Source organism: Carcharodon carcharias, chromosome 13 (genome assembly GCF_017639515.1).
Source record: "Carcharodon carcharias isolate sCarCar2 chromosome 13, sCarCar2.pri, whole genome shotgun sequence".
Lineage (NCBI taxonomy): Eukaryota > Metazoa > Chordata > Chondrichthyes > Lamniformes > Lamnidae > Carcharodon > Carcharodon carcharias.
The window spans coordinates 12,471,907-12,492,005 of NC_054479.1; the positions used below are offsets into that span (position 1 = coordinate 12,471,907).

General features: G+C 43.6%; 1 protein-coding gene across 5 annotated transcripts in view; it reads right to left on the reverse strand.

Annotated features, from left to right (window-relative positions):
* Positions 1-17,117: 17,117 nt before the first annotated feature.
* The window catches only part of hic2 (hypermethylated in cancer 2), a 95,822-nt gene continuing 92,840 nt past the window's right edge, over positions 17,118-20,099 (reverse strand). For all 5 annotated transcript variants that reach the window (XM_041201963.1, XM_041201964.1, XM_041201961.1 and 2 more), the window contains one exon: positions 17,118-19,567. In XM_041201963.1, coding sequence (XP_041057897.1) covers positions 17,854-19,567 — 1,714 coding nt within the window. In that variant the 3' untranslated portion in view covers positions 17,118-17,853. The remainder of the gene's footprint in view (positions 19,568-20,099) is intronic.

Below are 20,099 nucleotides of genomic sequence, written 5' to 3' on the forward strand. Positions count from 1 at the left end.
GCCTCCCAGATCCTCTCATCCACCTTATCAGGCTTAGAAATGTCTTGTACTAGTTGCTGTCTCAGGAGTTCCCTCCTGCCCCAGGTCTTCCTTATCTGTAAGAAACAGCTTGCAGAATTCAGCAGTGTAGTGCACTTTGCAAAGGTTTTCCTGCATTCCAAAGCATGCTGGTAAGTTTGGTCAGTTTTTGAGTTTGATCAAGTTACAGCAAACCTGTATCCCTACACCTTACATTCTCATTCTCTAACTCGCTGGGTGTCTTTTGTGTTCCTGGATCAGTCAAAAGTTTGTTGAAGTTTGGCACACAAATGTTTTCATCGCCAACTCCTTTTATATGTTTACGGCAGCTGCTATTTTGAAGTTAGTCTGCTTCCCCATAGCCACCACTCTGAAGACTTATTCGTATTTCTGCTTTTACTTTTTTTAACTCCCAATTTTCTCCCTCTCTGGGAGATGCTGACTGTTGCTGGGACACAGTTCCACAGCACACCTCTTGGCACATAGGAGCATTAGATGAATTAAGTCAATGTCCTCTCCCATCCTGGCAGTGGTCTGATAAAATGATCATGTCTAATCATAGCAATCAATCTTTATTAGTCTACAGTAAATCCACACGAGGCAAGGAAAAGCCCAATGATGGAGAGCTCCTCCCAAGTCCACCACACATCATGTGTCAAATTACTCCTACACCGTATCCCAAAGTGATATTTTCTGAAAAAAATCTAATTTTCATTTGAATGAATCAACACAACTTCCGTTGTCTTCCTAGGGACCCAGTTCCATGCATTGACCACTGGCTGCACTGAAATGTTGTGTGAGGTTTTAACTCACTGATCACAGAATGATAATCACAGAAGGAGGCCACTCGAGACTTTTTTCGTGTCCTTACCAGCTCTTTGCAAGAGCGACTCAGCTAATTCCACTCCCCCACTCTTTCCCTGTAGCACTGCATTTTTTTCCCCCCGTCGGATAATTATCCAATTCCCTTCTGAAAGCCGCAATTGATTCTGCTTCCACTACACTTCTCAGGCAGTGCATTCCAGATCATAACCACTTTCTGCGCAAAGAAGTTTTCCCTCATGTTGCTGTTGGTTCTTAAAACCCTTTCACTCACACAGACTTAAAATTGGGCCCATTGTTAGTTTCAAATTTACCACCTTGCTCCTAACTCTTCAAGGACAGGCTGTGTTTTCTGGTTCTGTTCGGGACAGGGTGAAAGAGCTGGACATGGTCAACATTATCTCATCCTTTAGGTACCTTATTCAAGGGGTCATGTGCCTTGTACAAAAATGAGCATTGGTGAGCTGTTAAATAGAGGGCATTACAGTCAAACACAGGAACAGCTTGAATTTATAGAGTAAATGTCCCAAGGCACAGGAGGGTTTTCAAACATTTGACACTGAGCCATGTAAGGAGATATTAGAATTGGTGGCCAAAATCCTACCCAGGAGTCCCTTTTTTCATCTGTGCCCATCAGGGGTGGGGACTCTGGCTGGTGTTACCATCTTTTCCTTGGTCAATTTTAGCAGCCAAATTTGCCAGTCAGGGATCGCCTAGCCCAATGTGGACCTTCTGGTGTGAAAGGCTCTGTACCATACCAGGCAGCACATTAATGCTGATTATAATGGGTAGTGAGTGTGAGGCCGAGATCAAAGAAGTTGCCAGCAGTTATTAAACTTTTGCAGCTGTCACATTCACCAGTCAACTGTAACTTAGATGTAGTTATAAATGAAGGGGTTTTTTTTTGTAGCTATTAATTTAATTACTTGTGACATTGTTAGATACAAATTACGCCAGACATGACATTGATCACAATTCATGACAAAGGATCAGAGTGTCGTGCTTACATTTTAATGCAGGCACTTTAAAACATTCACCCTTCTCACTAAGAGATTTCATTGGACTTATTAATTCCTTAGGTGATTGCCCAGGATAAAAGTCACCCAAATGTGAGTGTACCTTGTGTGACAAGAATTTTAAAAAAATGTTCTTAATATCAATCTAAGTGACCAACAGCTCGAGTACAAACTCAAGAATGTTTTTGTTTTAGAATACTTAGATCTATTAATATTTGTGCCACCTAATCTGAGACATTTCGATTCTAACCCGCTCTCCACAAACTAGCATGAATGGTGCGGGGAGTGGGGGTGAGAATTGGCTGAGCCCACATACCGAGGTTGCACTGTTATCACTCAGTGACCCTTCGCCTCCATCAACTTTGAAGTCTGTTAAATCTTCCACCTCAGCCGTGTAGAGCGAGGGCCTCAATCTAATAATCCAGGCTCATTTTTTTTAATATGTTTATGGAAGGTGGATGTTGCTGACTTCCCTAATTACCTTTGAGGGGGTGGTGGTGAGCCATCTTCTTGAACTGCTGCAGTCCATGTGGTGTAGGTAAAGAAGATACATTTAGGAAGGCAGTTCCAGGATTTTTTTAACTAGTGACAGTAAAGAAACTGTGGCTACAAGAGCAGGTCAGAAACTAGGAATCCTGCAACGAGTAACTCACCTTCTCACTTCCCAAAGCCTGTCCACCATCTACAAGGCGCGAGTCAGGTGTGTGATGGAATACTCCTCACTTGCCTGGATGAGTGCAGCTCCCACAACACTCAAGAAGCTTGACACCGTCCAGCACAAAGCAGCCTGCTTGATTGGCACCACATCCACAAACATTCACTCCCTCCACCACCGATGAACAGTAGCAGCAGGGCATACCATCGATAAAGTGCGCTGCAGGAATTCATCAAGTCTCCTTATGCAGCACCTTCCAAACTCATGACCACTACCATCTAGAAGGACAAAGGCAGCAAATAGATGGAAAACCACAATCTGGAAGTCCCCCTCCAAGTCACTTACCATCCTGACTTGGAAATATAGCACCATTCCTTCACTGTCGCAGGGTCAAAATCCTGGAACTCCCTCCCTAACAGCCCCTGTGGGGGCACCTCCACGACATGGACTGCAGCAGTTTAAGAGGCAGCTCACCACCACCTTCTCAAGGGCAACCAGGGATGGACAATAAAATAAAAGCAAAAAACTGCGGATGCTGGAAATCCAAAACAAAAACAAAAATATCTGGAAAAACTCAGCTGGTCTGACAGCATCTGCAGAGAGGAACACAGTTAACATTTCGAGTCCGTATGACTCTTCAACAGAACTAAGGAAAAATAGAAAAAAGGTGAAATGTAAGCTGGTTTAAGGTGGGGGGGGTGGTGGGACAGGTAGAGCTGGATAGAGGGCCAGTGATAGGTGGAGATAACCAAAAGATGTCATAGACAAAAGGACAAAGAGGTGTTGAAGGTGGTGATATTATCTAAGGAATGTGCTAATTAAGGGTAGAAAGCAGGACAAGCAAGTTACAGATAGGCCTAGTGGGGGTGGGGTGGGGTGAAGAGAAGGGATCGAAATAGGCTAAAAGATAGGAGATAAAACAATGGATGGAAATACATTTAAAAATAATGGAAATAAGTGGGAAAAGAAAAATCTATATAAATTATTGGAAAAAAGGGGGGGATCGGAAAGGGGGTGGGGATGGAGGAGAGAGATCATGATCTAAAATTGTTGAACTCAATATTCAGTCCGGAAGGCTGTAAAGTGCCTAGTTGGAAGATGAGTTGCTGTTCCTCCAGTTTGCGTTGAGATTCACTGGAACAATACATCAGGCCAAGGACGGACATGTAGGCATGAGAGCAGGGTGGAGTGTTGAAATGGCAAGCGACAGGGAGGTCTGGGTCATGCTTGCGGACAAACTGAAGGTGTTCTGCAAAGCGGTCACCCAGTCTGCGTTTGGTCTTTCCAATGTAGAGGAAACTGCATTGGGAGCAACGAATGCTGTAGACTAAATTGAGGGAAGTGCAAGTGAAATGCTGCTTCACTTGAAATGAGTGTTTGGGCCCTTGGACGGTGAGGAGAGGGGAAGTGAAGGGGCAGGTGTTGCATCTTCTGCGGTTGCAAGGGAAGGTGCCGTGGGAGGGGGTTGAGGTGTAGGGGGTGATGGACGAGTGGACCAGGGTGTTTCCATCCATTGTTTTATCTCTACCTTTTAGCCTATTTCGATCACTTCCCTTCAACCCACCCCACCCCCACTAGGGTATCTGTACCTTGCTTGTCCTGCTTTCTAGCCTTAATTAGCACATTCCTTAGATAATATCACCGCCTTCAACACATCTTAGTCCTTTTGTCTATGATATCTTTTGGCTATCTCCACCAATCATTGGCCCTCTATCCAGCTCTACCCGTCCCACCGCCCACCCCCCCTTCTTAAACCAGCTTATATTTCACCTCTTTTCTATTTTTACTTAGTTCTGTTGAAGAGTCATATGGACTCGAAACGTTAACTGTGTTCCTCTCTGCAGATGCTGCCGGACCTGCTGAGTTTTCCCAGGTATTTTTGTTTTTGTGATGGACAATAAATGTTGGCCTAGCCAAGGACGCCCACATTGGGTGAAAGAATAAAAAGAAAATGGTGATTTAGTTCCAAGTCAGTGTGGTGTGTGACTTGAAGATGAACTTGCAAGTGGTGGAGTTCCCATTTGTCTGCTGCCCTTGTCATTCTAAGTGGTAGAGGCTGTGAGTTTGGAAGGTGCTTTTGAAGGAGCCTTGGTCAGTTACTGCAGCACATCTTGCAGTCAGCAACTGCTGTGCACCAGTGGGGGTGGAGATGGATGGGGTGCCGATCAAGTGGGCTGCCTTGCCCTGAATGGTTTTGAGTTTCTTGAATGTTATTGGAGCCGCAGTCTTCCAGGCAGGTGTAGAGTATTCCATCATACTCCTGACTTGTGCCTTGTAGATGGTGGACTTTGGAGGCGCGTTACTCATTAGACTCTGCTCCACTCAAACTTCAATGATCAAAATGCTCGCCAGTGGGGAAGAAAGAATGATAAGTAACTCCATTCAAATTACATAAAAGCAAGATACTGCAGGTGCTGGAAATCTGAAATAAAAACAGAAAATACTGGAAAAGCTCAGTAGGTAAAACAGCATCTGTGGAGAGAGGAACAGGGTTAACTTTTCGGGTCAATATGACTCTTCTTCAGAGCAGAGCCGCCAGACCTGCTGAGTTATTCCAGCATTTTGTGTTTTTATTTCATTCAAATTACAGGTGGGATTAAAAAAAAAGCACAGAGGTATTATAAATGCACAGCCAGATCTGTACGCATCTGAAGCCATTTTGGCCAAGATTGCTTGTTAAAAATACATTGCCGAAATCCCAAATAGCTCCTGTTGTATTTTCAGCATTGCAAGATGATTCTCAGTCCATAGGGAAAAGGGAGGAATGTGGGAGGGGCTGTTGGACTTGCATACTTAAATGGCAGTGGGTGACTTGAGCACAAGACTTTGAAATATGCTTCAATTGTGCATTTGTTAGCACTACCCTGTCCACGCTCTGCCCCTATTCAAAGCTGGTAATCCGATAACAGGTCAAGGGTTCAACTCAGTATTTGGGGAGCTTTATTCTCCGTGTCTACCTTGTGCGTCTGGACAGTAAATTCGAGATAACGCAAAACATTTTGTAAAGATAGCATGAGCACAACATTCTCTTTTAAAGCGGAGTGGATGGATCTTCTTGTAGTTTCCATCTTTCGAATGTATTGTTTTTATATAACGGTCTGCTTCCTTTCTGAGTTTATTAATGCACTTCACCAATGAGTCATTTAGTGCAAAAGTTACTGATGTCAGCTTTCCTTAGAACCAGTAAACAAGACAATTTGACTGATTTTACATTTCTCCCAAATGCAAACTGAGAACAATATAAAATTAGGACTCATATCGTAACAAAGTTTTAGGTGACTCATCACTTGTGTGTGGGCAATTAATAACTTTGGAACAGAACAGTTCTTTGATGCCATTCTTCACCTACTCTGGCTGCTCCCAATAGAAAGGTAGAAAGATAGTTGGTAAGATCACTAAAACCTGTTGTGTGGAACAGTGCAAGCTAGGCTAAATCCAACATTAGCAAAGGTCTTCTGCTTAAGTCAGAATAGTTACTTGAGAGTGTGCGTGTCAGTGAGAAGCTGAGATCTCAGGACATGAATCCATAAAAATCTTACTTTCTGCCAATTCAAGCAGGGTAAAACTTCTACACAAATTGCGGAGTGTGATTTCAGGGGAGAATAAGATTTATAAGGTATATATGTATATCTTGTGTGACCAATGGAAGTTCCACAGCGCTTTACAGCTCATGAAGTACTTTTTAAGTCTATTTGCTGTAGTAGAAAACAGGGAGACCAATTTCTACACAGCAAGATCCCACAAACAGCATTGAAATAAATGGCCAGATTATCTATTTTAAGTGTTGATTGGAGGAATAAATATTATTCAGGACACCGAGAAGAACTCCCCTGATCTTTTTCAATTTTTAAGGTACGGTAGCATAGTGGTCAGGTTACTGGACTAGCAATAGAGACACAAGTTCACCTTGGGATTAGAGGAAATTTGAATTCATTTAATTAAATAAAGCTGGAATTTAATAAAAATGCTGGTATCAGTATCAGTGTCTACTGGGTTACTGTAAAATCCCATCGAGTTCACGTGTGCCTATTTAGGGGAAGAAATCTGCAATCCTTACCTAGCCTGGCCTATACCTGACTCCAGACCCACAGCAAATGTGGTTGACTCCAACTGCCCTCTTAACTGGCCTAGCAAGTCACTCAGTTGTATACAAGAATGTAGCTCACTATCACTCGCTTAAGGGCAATTTGGAGAGAGAAATAAAAGCTGGCCTTGCCAGTGATGCTCACACCCTGTAAGTGAATTTTAAAATATATATAGCACTATGGGATATTTTATGGTTACCCAAAAGGAAAGGGTAGATGGGGTCTCAGGTTAATGTCCCATCTGAAAGCTGGCACTTCCAACAGTGCAGTATTCCTTCAGTGCTGGCCCAGGGCTGTCAGCCTGGACACCGGCTTAAGGTGATTGGCAAAAGAAGCAATGGTTACCTGGGCAAAACACTCCTTTACGCAGTAAGTGGTTAAGGTCTGGAAGTCAGTGCCTGAGTGTGGGGGAGGCAGATTCCATTGTGGCTTTCAAAAGGGAATTAGATCGTTATCTGAAGATGAAAAATTTGCAGGGCCAAAGGGAAAGATGGGGAGTGGGACCAGGTGAGTTGGTCTTGCAGAGCTGACACTGACACGACAGGTCAGGTGGCCTCCTGTGCAGTAACCATTCTATGAAATGGAACTCACCCCAATTCAGCTCTTAGTACAAGCGCTAGGCACTCTCGGGTCAGGCATAGCATAGTTCCGGAATAAAAACCCTTCTGCTCTGCCTCACCCTCCATCCTAGAAGGAGTTCCCAGCCACAGCAGTGTGACATTCATCCCATTTTAGTCACTTGGACCTGGTTGAGTACCAAAAATGTGTTCGCAAAATGCCCTTACAGTCAACACTTTAATCCATTCAGCCCGAGCTAGACTTTGAACCAATTCCGCAGCAAAAGGTCAAAGGCCAGCCCACCTCGTCGCGCAACTCCTAAGTATTTTATTGCAAATCAGAACTTGTACTGTACAGTGCCAGCATCCGAAAATATTCAATACTCATCAAACTTTACATTAACACGGGGAAGAAAATGGTTCCTGTAGGATGAAGGTGGCAGGGCTGGCAACTTACCAATTGCCAGTGCGGTGGCAAACTGGCAAAGCCAACACTGCAGTGCCAGCTAAACGGGGCGGTGCAGTTATCAATTTTGCTACAATCGGTCAGTCAGGACATGCCGGGCAGCAAATAGCAAAGAGAAAAGAAAAATCAATCCAGCCACAGATCTGATATGGAGGAGACTTTTGGGATGGGGATGAAGGGATTATCACTACAAGGAGAGATGGATTAGACTAGTCCTATATTCCCTGGAATGTAGATGAGCAAGAGGTGGCCCCACTGAAGCATATGCGGGCAGGACTTTACCATCGGCGAGCAGGGGGTGGGACCCGCTTGCCGACACGTAAAATGACACGGGATGATGTCGGGCGGAACTCCTGACATCACCGCGCCCCATTTAAATTTTCAGGGAGGCGGGGGTGCAGCAAAATCAGCTGCGCGCCCGCCGACCTGTCAATGGCCATTTGAGGTCATTGACAGAGTCTATTAAGTGATTAAAGGACCTGCCCATCCAACCTTAAGGTTGGCGGGCAGGCCAGGAGCCCTGGCGCTAACCAGAAAGAACATGAAACCTCATCCTCGGGCGGGATGAGGTTTCATGTAGGTTTTAAAAAATTTTAATAAAGTTTTTCTAAAAATTATGGACATGTCCCAACTCACGTGTCAGTGTCACATGAGGGGACATGTTAGGGGAATTTTATTTTTCTATTTTTAGATTTTACATTTACAGCTGATCTCCCTGAGGCAGCACTTAGCCTCGGGGAGATGAGTGTCCTCTTTTGTGCACATGCGTGAAAAAGCGCACTCTCGATTTTGGGAGAGCATAGCGCTTCTGTGCAGACGTCACGCTGGGCAGGCCTTAACTGGCCCGCTCTCATAAAATGGCGCTGCGCCCCTGATTGGGGGCAACGATCGGAAGTGCGCCTGTGCGCGCCTGCCCTTCAACTTCGCCCCCGACTGGGGTCGGGGGTTGGGGGGGTGGGGGGGGAGAATCCTGGCCATGAAGTTCTTGAGGGGCTTGACAGGGTAGATGCTGAGGAAATGGTTGGGGAATCTAGAACACAAGGTCACAGTGTCAGAATTAGGGGTTGGCTATTTAGGACGGAGAATGGGGAAACTGCTTCTCTCAGACAATTGTGTATCTTTGGAATTCTCTACCCCCAGAGAGCAGTGGATGTTCAGTTGTTGTGCATGTTAAGACAGAGATTAATAGAATTTTGGGTACCAAGGGGGTTAAGGGATATGGGACACGTGAAGGTGAAGTTGAGGTTCAGCTTTTGAATGATGGAGCAGACTTGACTGGCCTACTCCTGCTTAAATTCTTAAAGGAGATCAAAAAGAATATTGGTTTGGTTTGCTGGTAGCACTGTCACTCGTCTCAAGAGGTTCAAAGCACCACCACAGGATCTGAGCACAAATTGTAAGCTGGCGCTGATACAGTACTTGGAATGCTGCGCTGCTGATTCCTTTGGGGGGGGGGCCGGAGGTTTAGAGGGGATGTGAGGAAGGATTTTTTTCAACCAGAGGGTGGTGGGAATGTGGAACTCACTGCCTGAAAGGGTGGTAGAGGCAGAAACCCTCATAATACTTAAGAGGCATTTGGATGTGCACTTGCGATGCCATGACATACAAGGCTATGGGCCTAGTGCTGGAAAATGGGATTAGAGTAGTTAGGTACTTGTTTGGCCGGCGCAGACTCGATGGGCTGAAGGGCATTTTTCTGTGCTGTAGACCTCTATGACTCTGTAAGAGATCTCATAATAGTATCTGAGGAGTAAGAAAGTTTCCCCTGAGCAAAAGACAGATGAATCCTCATTCACTGTTTGGAGGACCATACTGCGTGCAAAATGCCTGCTGTATATGCCTAAAGAATTAACCCTGCAGCTGTGGAGAACCTGGAAACATCCGGGCAGAGACGCGGTGTGATATGAAGGTGTTCATTATTGCTTCCAGAAACTGAATTTGGGGGTGACAGTATAATTCAAGGACAATCATGGCTGTGAGATTCTAAGTGACAGAATGTCATTATGGGACAAAAAAAAACACTGTGCACAAAAAAAACCTGCAGTGTCTTGCAACAAGGCTGTGGGTGGAGAAATGGTGCAGAATCATTTATTTCAGTCTTCATTTAGAATATAAACGCCTGGCTCCTTTAGTAATGGTTTAAAACCAGAGAGCCAATCAATAGGACTCAAATTGGACTGTTGAAAACCTGCTGATTCAAGCACACCATACTACCTGAGCTCCCAAAGAAAAGGAAAAAAAATCGTACTCCATGTCTTGGTGCTAATTGAATACCATCTAGTGACTGGGTCAGGCCAGAGGCAAGTGCTGAGAAAGCGTATTGTAAATGGATCAGCCCAGGTTAAGCAGAATGTGATTGTCCGATGTGAGCTGCCAGAAGATTTATTTTTTTTTTAAATAATTTTTTTAAAAACTGTCTAAAAATGGAAGCCAGTGTCCAGTGGCGTACCACAGGGATCTGTGCTGGGTCCCCTATTGTCATTTATACGAACAACATAGATGACTATGTGGGGGGTAGGATTAGTAAGTTTGCAGATGACACAAAGATTGGCCGGGTGGTTAACAGTGAGGTTGAGTATCTTGGGCTACAGGAAGATATAGACGGGATGGTCAAATGGGCAGATAAGTGGCAGATGGAATTTAACCCTGAAAAGTGGAAGGAGTAATTTGACAAGGAAGTATTCAATGAACGGCATGACACTAGGAAGTTCTGAGGAACAAAGGGACCTTGGCGTGTGTGTCTATAGATCTCTGAAGGTGGAGGGGCACGTTAATGGGGTGGTGAAAAAGGCATATGGGACACTTGCCTTATCAATAGAGGCATAGGTTACAAAAGTAGGGAGGTCATGATGGAATTGTATAGAACCTTGGTGAGGCCACAGCTGGAGTACTGTGTGCAGTTCTGGTCGCCACATTATAGGAAGGATGTGACTGCACTGGAGGGGGTGCAGAGGAGATTCACCAGGATGTTGCCTGGGATGAAACATTTAAGTTATGAAGAGAGGTTGGATAGACTTGGGTTGTTTTCGTTGGAGGAGAGAAGACTGAGGGGTGACCTGATTGAGGTGTACAAGATTATGAGGGGCATGGACAGGGAGCAGCTGTTCCCCTTAGCTGAACGGTCAGTCACGAGGGGGCATAAGCTCAAGGTGAGGGGCAGGAGGTTTAGGGGGGGATGTGAAGAAAGACATTTTTTTACCCAGAGGGTGGTGATGGTCTGGAATGCGCTGCCTGGGAGGGTGGTGGAGGTGGGTTGCCTCACATCCTTTAAAAAGTACCTGGATGAGCACTTGGCACGTCATAACATTCAAGGCTATGGGCCAAGTGCTGGTAATGGGATTAGGTAGGCAGGTCAGGTGTTTCTCATGTGTTGGTGCAGACTCGATGGGCTGAAGGGCCTCTTCTGCATTGTGTGATTCTGTGAAAACACAGATATAAAATGTTGACAGTAGTTACAATAGGAGGTTCTGATTATGAATCGATCCAGGGATAAGACCATAGGATGTGGGAGCAGAAGTAGGCCATTCGACCCATTGAGTCTGCTTCGTCATTCAATGAGATCATGGCTGATTTGATAATCCTCAACTCCACTTTCCTGTCTTTTCCCCCATACCCCTTGATTTCCTTTCTGATTAAAAAACTGTCCAACTCAGCCTTGAATACACTTAACTCAGCTTGTACAGTCCCCTGCGGTAAAGAATTCTACAGATTGACCACCCTCAGAGAAGAAATTCCTCCTCATCTTTGTTTTAAATGGATGCTCCCTTACTCTGAGATTATGCCCTCTGGTCCTAGACTCTCCCACAAGGGGAAACAGCCTCTTGGCATCAACCCTGTCAAACCCCCTAAGTTTCAATAAGGTCACCCTTCATTCTTCTAAACTCCAATGAGTACAGACCCAACCCCTCCTCCTAAGAAAATCCGTCCATACCCAGGATCAATCTAGTGATCCTTTTCTGGACTGCCTCCAATGCCAGTATATCTTTCTTTAGATAAGAGGACCAAAACTGTTCACGTTATTCTAGGTGTGGTCTAACTAGTACCTTGTATAGTTTTAACAAGACTTCCCTATTTTTATATTCCATTCCCTTTGAAATAAAGGCCAACATTCCATTTGCCTTTCCTATTATCTGCTGTACTTGTATTTTAACATTTTGTGATTTATGCACGAGGACCCCCAAATCCTTGTGCTGCAGCTTTCTTCAGTCTTTCTCCATTTAAGTAATATTCAGCTCCTCTATTCTTCCTGCCAAAGTGCCTAACTCACATTTTCCCACATTATATTCCATCTGCCACATTTTTGCCCACTCACTTAGCCTGTCTATATCCCTCTGCAGACTGTGTATCATCCTCACCGCTTGCCTTCCCACCTATTTTTGAGTCATCCACAAACTTGGCGATAGTACATTCATTTCCCTCATCCAAGTCATTAATACATATTGTGAATAATTGTAGCCCCAGCACTGATCCCTGTGACACTCCACTAGTTACAGGTTGCCATCCGAATTCTATCTTCTATTAGTTAGCCAGTCCTCTAACCATGCTAATATACTACCCCCAACACCATGGGATCTTGGCTGGGAATTTCCAGCCCTGTTGTAGGTGTGACCCACTACAGGCAAGGTAGCGCCCCAGCCAGAAGTCCATTGACTTGCAGCGGGACCAGAAGATCGCAACGGCAGGCTGATGTGGAAAATCCCACTGCTTATCTTATTAAGTAGCTTTATGTGTGGTACCTTATTGAATGCCTTTTGGAAATCCAGATATATCACATATACTGGTTCCCCTTCATCTATCCTGCTTGTTACCTCCTCAAAGAATTCTAATAAATTTGTCAAGCATGATTTTCCCCTCCATGAAGCCATGCTGACTCTGCTTGTTAGATTATGTATTTCTAAATGCTAAATTACATCCTTTATAATAGACACTAACATTCTCCCAATGGCAGGTGTTAAGCTAACTGGCCTATAGTTAACTGTTTTTTGTCTCCCTCCCTTTTTGAGTAAGGGTGTTACGTTGGCAGTTTTCCAATCCTTTGGGACTTTTACAGAATCTAAGGATTCTTGGAAGATTACTACCAGCACATCCCTTAACTCTGCAGCTATTTCCTTTAATATCCTAGGATGCACCCAATCAGGTCCCGGTGATTGATCGGCCTTTAGCCCCACTAGTTTCCCCTAGTACTTTTTCTCTAGTGCTAGCTATTGTATTTATTTCCTCTCCCCCTTTCACCCCATCATTATTTAGTATTTTTCGTTTGCAATTAGTGTCTTCTACTGTGAAGACTGAAGCAAAGTATTTATTCAACTCCTCTGCCATTTCCAGGTTCCCCATTATTATTTCCCCAACCTCATTCCCTAAGGGCCCTGCATTGACTTTGGCCTCTCTTCCTTTTAATATACTTAAAGAAGCTCTTACTGTCTGTTTTTAATATTACTTGCTAGTTTACCCTCAAAGTTTATTTTCTCCCTCTATTATTTTTTTGGTCATCTTTTGTTGGTTTTTAACTTTCCCAATCCTCTCACTTACCACTAATCTTTGCTACATTGTATGTTTTTTCTTTCACTTTGATACTACCCTTAACTTCCTTGGTTAACCATGGTTGGTTTATCACTTTCCTACAATCCTTCTTCCTCACTGGGATATATCTTTGTTGCGAGTCATAAACTATTTTCTTAAACATCTGCCATTGTTCATCAACCATCTTTTCTGCCAAACTCCTTTCCCAGTCCACTCCAGCCAACTCTGCCCTCATTCCTTTGTAATTACCCTTATTTAAGTTTAGCACAGTTATTTCTGAACTAAGTTTCACTCTCAAACTTAATGCTAAATTCCACCATGTTATGGTCACTGTTTCCTAGGAGATCTTTTACCCTGAGAACATTTATTTAAACCTGCCTCATTACACATTACCAGATCCAAAATAGCCTGATCCCTGGTTGGGTCCACAACATATTGTTCCAGGAAACACCAGTCCGATTACACTCTTATGAATTCTTGCTCATGGCTACCTTTGCCAGTTTGATTTTCCCAATCTACGTGAAGATTAAAGTCACCCATGATTAATATACTGCCTTTTTTTTTTTACAGGCCCTCATTTATCCTGTGTCCTACAGCAGATGGAGAACATCAGTTAAATGGATAGATGGAAGAAGCTGGTGTTCTCCATAAAGGGAGGTGTTCAAAATCGTGTGTGGGCTGGATAGAGCAGATAGAGAGAAACTGTTTCCATTGGCGGAAGGGTTAAGAACCAGAAGAGGTCGATTTAAGGTGAATGGCAAATAAACGAATGGCAACATGAGAAAAAAAAAAAATTATGCAGCGAACAGTTAGGATCTGGAATGCATTAACTGAAAATTTGGTGGAGGCAGGTTTAATCTTGCCCTTCAAAGGGGTATGGGATAATTATCTGAATAGAAAACAATTGCAGGAGAGTGAGATTAGCTGAGTTGTTCTTATAGAGGGCCAACACAGGCATAATGGGCTGAATGGCTTCCTTCTGTGCTGTAACCATTTTGAGATTATACTGCTTTCTTTTGGAATATAGGATTAGCAGGATAATACCAGTGACACAAACTACATTTATGACTGTTGCCAAGCAGTGATGACTAAGAATAGATTTAATTGAGCTTTAAAACTATGAAGGGTTATAATAGCATGAATATGAAAAGGCCATTTATGCTTGTTAGGGAGTCAGTGACAGCAAGTCATCAACAGTGAGAGGTTAGGGCAAACTGCCTTTTATAGAGAGCTGCTAGGTGTCAAACACTTTGCATCAGAGAGTGGTTGAAACAGAGGTCATTCAATCCTTTAAAAGGTGGATGAACATTTGAACCAGAGACAAATAAACGGCCGTGGTGGGAGAGCGGTGGGTTTGAATTTGGATAGATCTAACAAATTAGCGGACAAAAACACAGCGACCTCCTCCAGAACTGTTAGTTCCTTTGGAACAATGAAGGAGAACATCAGGCCTTCTCCTTGATGGACTGGCGACGGGCAACAGCTTAGGGGAAAAATGGTGCTATATTGTTGGAGTCTGACAATATGAATGGACACAAACTGCTTGGCCCCCCATTTAGGACCTAAACTTCCAGGAATGTAGCACAAAACAGGAGGTAAAACACACCCTCACTGGCACAGCTCAAGTACGCTGAAGAGAGCCTGGGCGCGTCAAAACCAAACACTTGGTGCTTGCACCGCATGTGGGTCTACACACTATCAGCACCACTTTTTCCTGCCACCTTAACCAAAAAAGTTAACAGCGCTGCCACCTGTGATGCTGCTAATGTTAAGAGCACGAGACGCCCGTAGTTTTCAGTCAAGCTTTTAATGAAAAGATTGTAAAATAACAGTTTGATTGCTGTACATTAAGACTGTAACTTTTCTGAATGCTGAGTTCAGCATACATTTGTCTATTATGACACATGACTATTTTGAGCTGCAAATAATGCAGCCCCGACCTGAATTCAAGCTTTTTTTTTTTGCGCGAGAAAGTGACGATTTCAGAACACACAAAAAAAAATGATAAATACTGTTACCCGAAGCTGCGCAGTGGCAGGGTGTGGAATGCTTGCCCCCACAGCAGCTTAGGATGAATGTGCATTGTGACGAGAAAGAAACATTGTATTAAATACAATAAACATATTACATCTTCAATGTAAAGCCAAAAAAAAAGAAAAAAAACAAAACATTGTCCAGTCTTTTGCAAATAATGTCTTCACAGGTTAAGCGGTTTATGGCTATGTGGTAAGTCTCTGAGTTTTTTTTTCTGAAAAAGGTCAACTTATACAGCTTTTTGCATATGGACTGAAAATTAAATGCAAACAGTGTGTACAGAATTTGAAAAAGAAATAAATACATTCATTACTGCAAATACATATATTGATAAAAGAACACTGTCAAAAAAGTGTTAAGTTTGCACCATTTTTGTCAGAAAGAAGCATTTTACTGAGGTCTGAGACTGTTGAAAGTTTACATGTAAACAATGAGATAAATACATAATTTTTTGAGTCACATGAGGTTCTTTTTTTTATACTCATTAAAATGTGCTTTGGTTTAAAAATAGTTTCTTTTTTGTGAATTTGGGTATGAGCTTTTTTTTTTATACAACTCTGATAGCTTTCAAAATAAAAAGAAACACAAAAAGAAACAAAATAAAACATTAACAGGAACAAATGACTACAGCCTATAAGTTTTCTTTTTTTGCATGAGCTGCCTAACCTCTCATTCGAGGCTCTTTGTGTGTATTTGAAAAAAGGTACCCCCTCCCTCCCCTGCCCCATCAAAATCTTAAATATGAAACTAGTGTTCTGCTTCTCATTAAAATACAGAAAATGTCTCGATACATTACGACATCATATAAATGTAGTTGAGATTACTGCACTGTGCAGGTGCTGGACAATCCCTGAATTATGAACCTTTTATTGTCACAGTTTGGAAAGTTTATCTTTTTTTCTTTTTTTTTTAAATTTTCCTTTGAATAAAAATCTATTAACTGCAATTCTACATAAACTACTTGAAAGGAAAGCTCCTGTACAATACCTTCGCTGTACACAGACATAATGTCGTACTCGTTTTTAAGTGCTGAGAACGATACTGCACTCTTTTCAATTGTTTAAGCTGTAATCACTAGTTTAGTTTAGATTTTCGTTTCATCCCAACATATATATATATATTAAATATATATATTTAAAACAAAAACAAAAAAAAATACTTTGGGAAATAAGGAATGACTATACCTAGACTTGCCCCAGTGTCCCTTCAGTGAAACAAATTGGAATATGATCATATGTTGTTCAAGTCATTTCCACCTCCTCAAAATTCAAATAAAATCAATTTGGTTCATTTAAGAAAGGGATCCTCCTTTTCCCGTGAATCCCCTCGTTCCCCCCGTACCTATACTTGATTTTACAGGTTTTAAAAGGTATTTTTTCCATCAGGACTCATACAATGTTTGACTGATTGAATTGTCAAAAATGTGAAATAAACACGAAACAAAACAAAACACAAAAAACCCCTAAACCAGCCCTATCTATATATTTGTTTAAAAAAAAGCTTTCTGTATCTTTGTATTAGGGCGTTTTAGGTGCTGTTCTGACAGGTACTTTGTAAACTTTTTCCAAAAGTTACTTTGGAAAACTGTTCCAATCAAAGCCATCAAAATCTGCCCTTGCATGCCCCTGATTCATTACAGTCTTTGTTTCTATGCAGCAATTGAGAATTTGGTTTCGTCAGGAATGTACAGCTATGAGATAAAAGCTCGTTATCCTCACACCTTGCTGTCCTTACTATAACTTCCGTACCATGCTAACAACACTGTAGGCCCTGACTGACTAGCAGGCCCATGTAAACACCGGTTTAAACTCTTTCCACGTCATGCTATTCTTCTTCTCTTGGGTTCAGCAGCTCACCAATAAAAAGCTATTGAAAACACAAGCCCCACCCCCCGACCCCGACCCCAACCCCCACAACCCCTTCCCCCCCACAACCCTTCACCCGTTTCCCACCCTCACCACGGAACTGACCATTAATTAGAAAGACTATTGCGACTTTGATGCAGCCATGACTTTACATGGGTATGGCTCAAAATTCAAAACACTATACACTGTTATATAGTTTGGTCAAGGCAGATAAAACGTACAAGTCTTATCTGGTCTGGCTTGGGAAAAAAGCCAGCCAATATTTGGATAGAACCAAAAAGCCAGGATGGACAATGTCAAAATGGAAATACTAAATCTTAAATTTGTTATTATATTTTTAAAGAGATATCTACCCCCCCTTCCCTTCCATTACTCTTTGACTAACCCTTTTATTTATTTTTTTTATCTTATAAATTATCATCGTGAAGAGGTAGCAAGCTGATAAGTCACTTCAACCAGACTTGTTTAGCAAGGGGAGAGGGGCTAAACACAGGACAAAATATAAAGGAAATGTACCTAAGGAAATTGCAGCAAGTCCAGCCTACACCAAACTACCCCACCTAGATCCTCGACCTTCCAGTTTAAACATTCACATGAAAATTACAAAGGTCCTTACTTCTTTTAATAAAACAAGTACCTCTAAGATTCGAGGAATTTCTCTAAACAACTATTGGAAACTAAAGATCCCCTTTCCCGCCCACCCCCTGCTCATTCTCCAATTTGAAATCGTGTGAAAGAGGCAGTCCGTATGACTATCTTCCTCCGCCGATGCTGGAGAAGCAGGTTCTCCCGAAAATTAGGTTCGAGTCTTTGGCTTATGTCGGTGAGGTATGCATTCGCATGTGGCTTATCAGGTTGCGCTGCTGCGTGAACTTGCCACCGCAGACTTGACATTCGTAGGGCTTTTCGCCCGAGTGGACCCGCATATGCTCTGTCAGTCGGTACTGCCTGGTGAAGCGCATGCCACACTCCTCGCAGGCAAAAGGCTTCAGCCCCAGGTGGCTGCGCATGTGCCGCGTCATGGTTCCCCGCTGAGTGAACATTTTACCACAGATGTTGCAGGGGAAGGGCCGCGATAGCCAGTGGGTCTTCTCATGCTGTCGCAAGGTCGAGGGGTCCCTGTAGCTCTTCTCGCAGACGGAGCACTTGTATGGCCTGGAGTCATTGGGGTAAGGCAGGTTTTGCGTGGCCAGGCTGTCCGTTTCATCCTTGATGTACAGGTCCTCTTCTGTGTGTGTCTCCACGTGGGCGTTGAGCTGCTCCGAGCTGGGGAAGCCTTTGCCACAGGGGATGCACACATAGAGGTTGTCACCATACACCACCGGCTCAAAGCCATCCTGACCAGGTCTGTAGGCGTGGCTGCTAGCCTGCCCACTCTCCTCCTCACTTTGTCCGCTGTCGTCGCTGCATTCTTTCCCATTTTCTTCCTCTTCCTCCTCCTTGCAGTGCATAGCGTGGTCAAAATGGTGGCTTGAATCGCGCTCCAGCGACTTGACTAGAGGGCCCATGATGACACCGTTCATGACTGAGGCACTCTCCTCCCTGCAGTTCACACTTTCCTGCCTGTTAAATACCTTCTCTTGCTTTATCCACCCAGTGTTGCGACCGGAGAGGCGAAAGCCCTTGGACTGCCCGGTATCGGCCAGGTTCTGGTTGTCAGTAATGTCATTCCTATCTGTGGACTCACTGTTCTCTGATTTATGAGGGTTGGTGGTGTTGTCTTCAAAGGAGGCACTGTTGGTTGCAGAAACAGAGGCAGAATGTGGAGAGCCTTGGTTGCACTCACCAAGCTGCATGTCTTCCTGAGACATGTGGGGAGGGACTGAAGGGCTTTTCTTGGATAGGTCAAGACCGAGCATTTGCTCCTGCTCCCCACTGTTGTTGGTGCCATTAGTATTGCTGCTTTTGCTGGTACCACTGTTTTGGCTGTGAGAATGAGAATTTCCTTTGTTTGAGCTAGCGATGTACAATTCATCTCCAGTAACCTCCACCCTGTGCAGTTCCCCCGCCTGCTGCCTCTTGAGCCCCTCGGGTGACCCCGTGTAGCGTGTCTGGATAACTGGAGTGGAGGAAAGTCTATGGCCTCGCCCGAGCTTCCCGGGATTGGGGCCGGCCAGCTTGCCGTGTAAAGTCTTTCCGTTGCGTTTCATCTTCTTCCGACAAAGGGCGGCAAGGTCATGAAGCTGGAGGTAGCTGGCTGCTGTTAGGAGGGCGTTGAAATTCTGCTCGCTGGCTTGGTCTGTCCCCAGGAGCTTCCCGGTGTAAATGAAATCCAGAATCTGTCGGAAGATGGTGGCGCTGACCATATCGGTGTCCAGGTTGATCAAGTTGTCGTGAAGCACAAGGGACTTGAAATACATGCTGCTCGCTGCCAAGATATTCTTGTGGGCACGGAACAGGGCATTTTCAACGACTATGATGACATCACAGAAGAACCCTTTGCTTCTCTGTTGGTTTAGCTGCAGCAGCAGTTGTTTGGCATGATTTGGGAGCTCCATTTCCACCTCTGATTCCTCAAACTTTAACCACCTGGGGTGGGGGTGGGGTGGGGGGGGGGGGAGAAAAAAAAGAAACATGTTTAAAAAGGAATTGCAAAAGCATTCAAAAGATTTTTTGTGCCATCTTTCAACTTACTACTTTGTCCCTCAGCTTTTGTGAACATTAGCGAGCACTAGAATATGTCAAGATTATCAAGCGTGATCCAACATTGTTTGGGCTAAAAGGATGTAAAAAGCACATCCTTTTCACAGCTTTAAGGGTCTATCGGACAATTCGAAGACTGAAGCGATTTTTCTCTTGCACTATTTACATGCAAATATAAAATTAATGTTGTAATTAGGATAGATGCTTAGCCGACGCCAACTATATTTGGCTTACACTGCGTAGCACAATTATTTGTGTTTAGCACAATTATTTTTGTTTAGCAAAGCGCCCAGGATGCCTGTTCGATGGGACCAATTTGTTTAACTGGAGTTTGCAATGTTTAATAAACTATGTTTCTAACATCTGCATCCTAAGTGCCTGGGGTGCTCTGTTGTGTTGATGTACTGAGTAACTCACA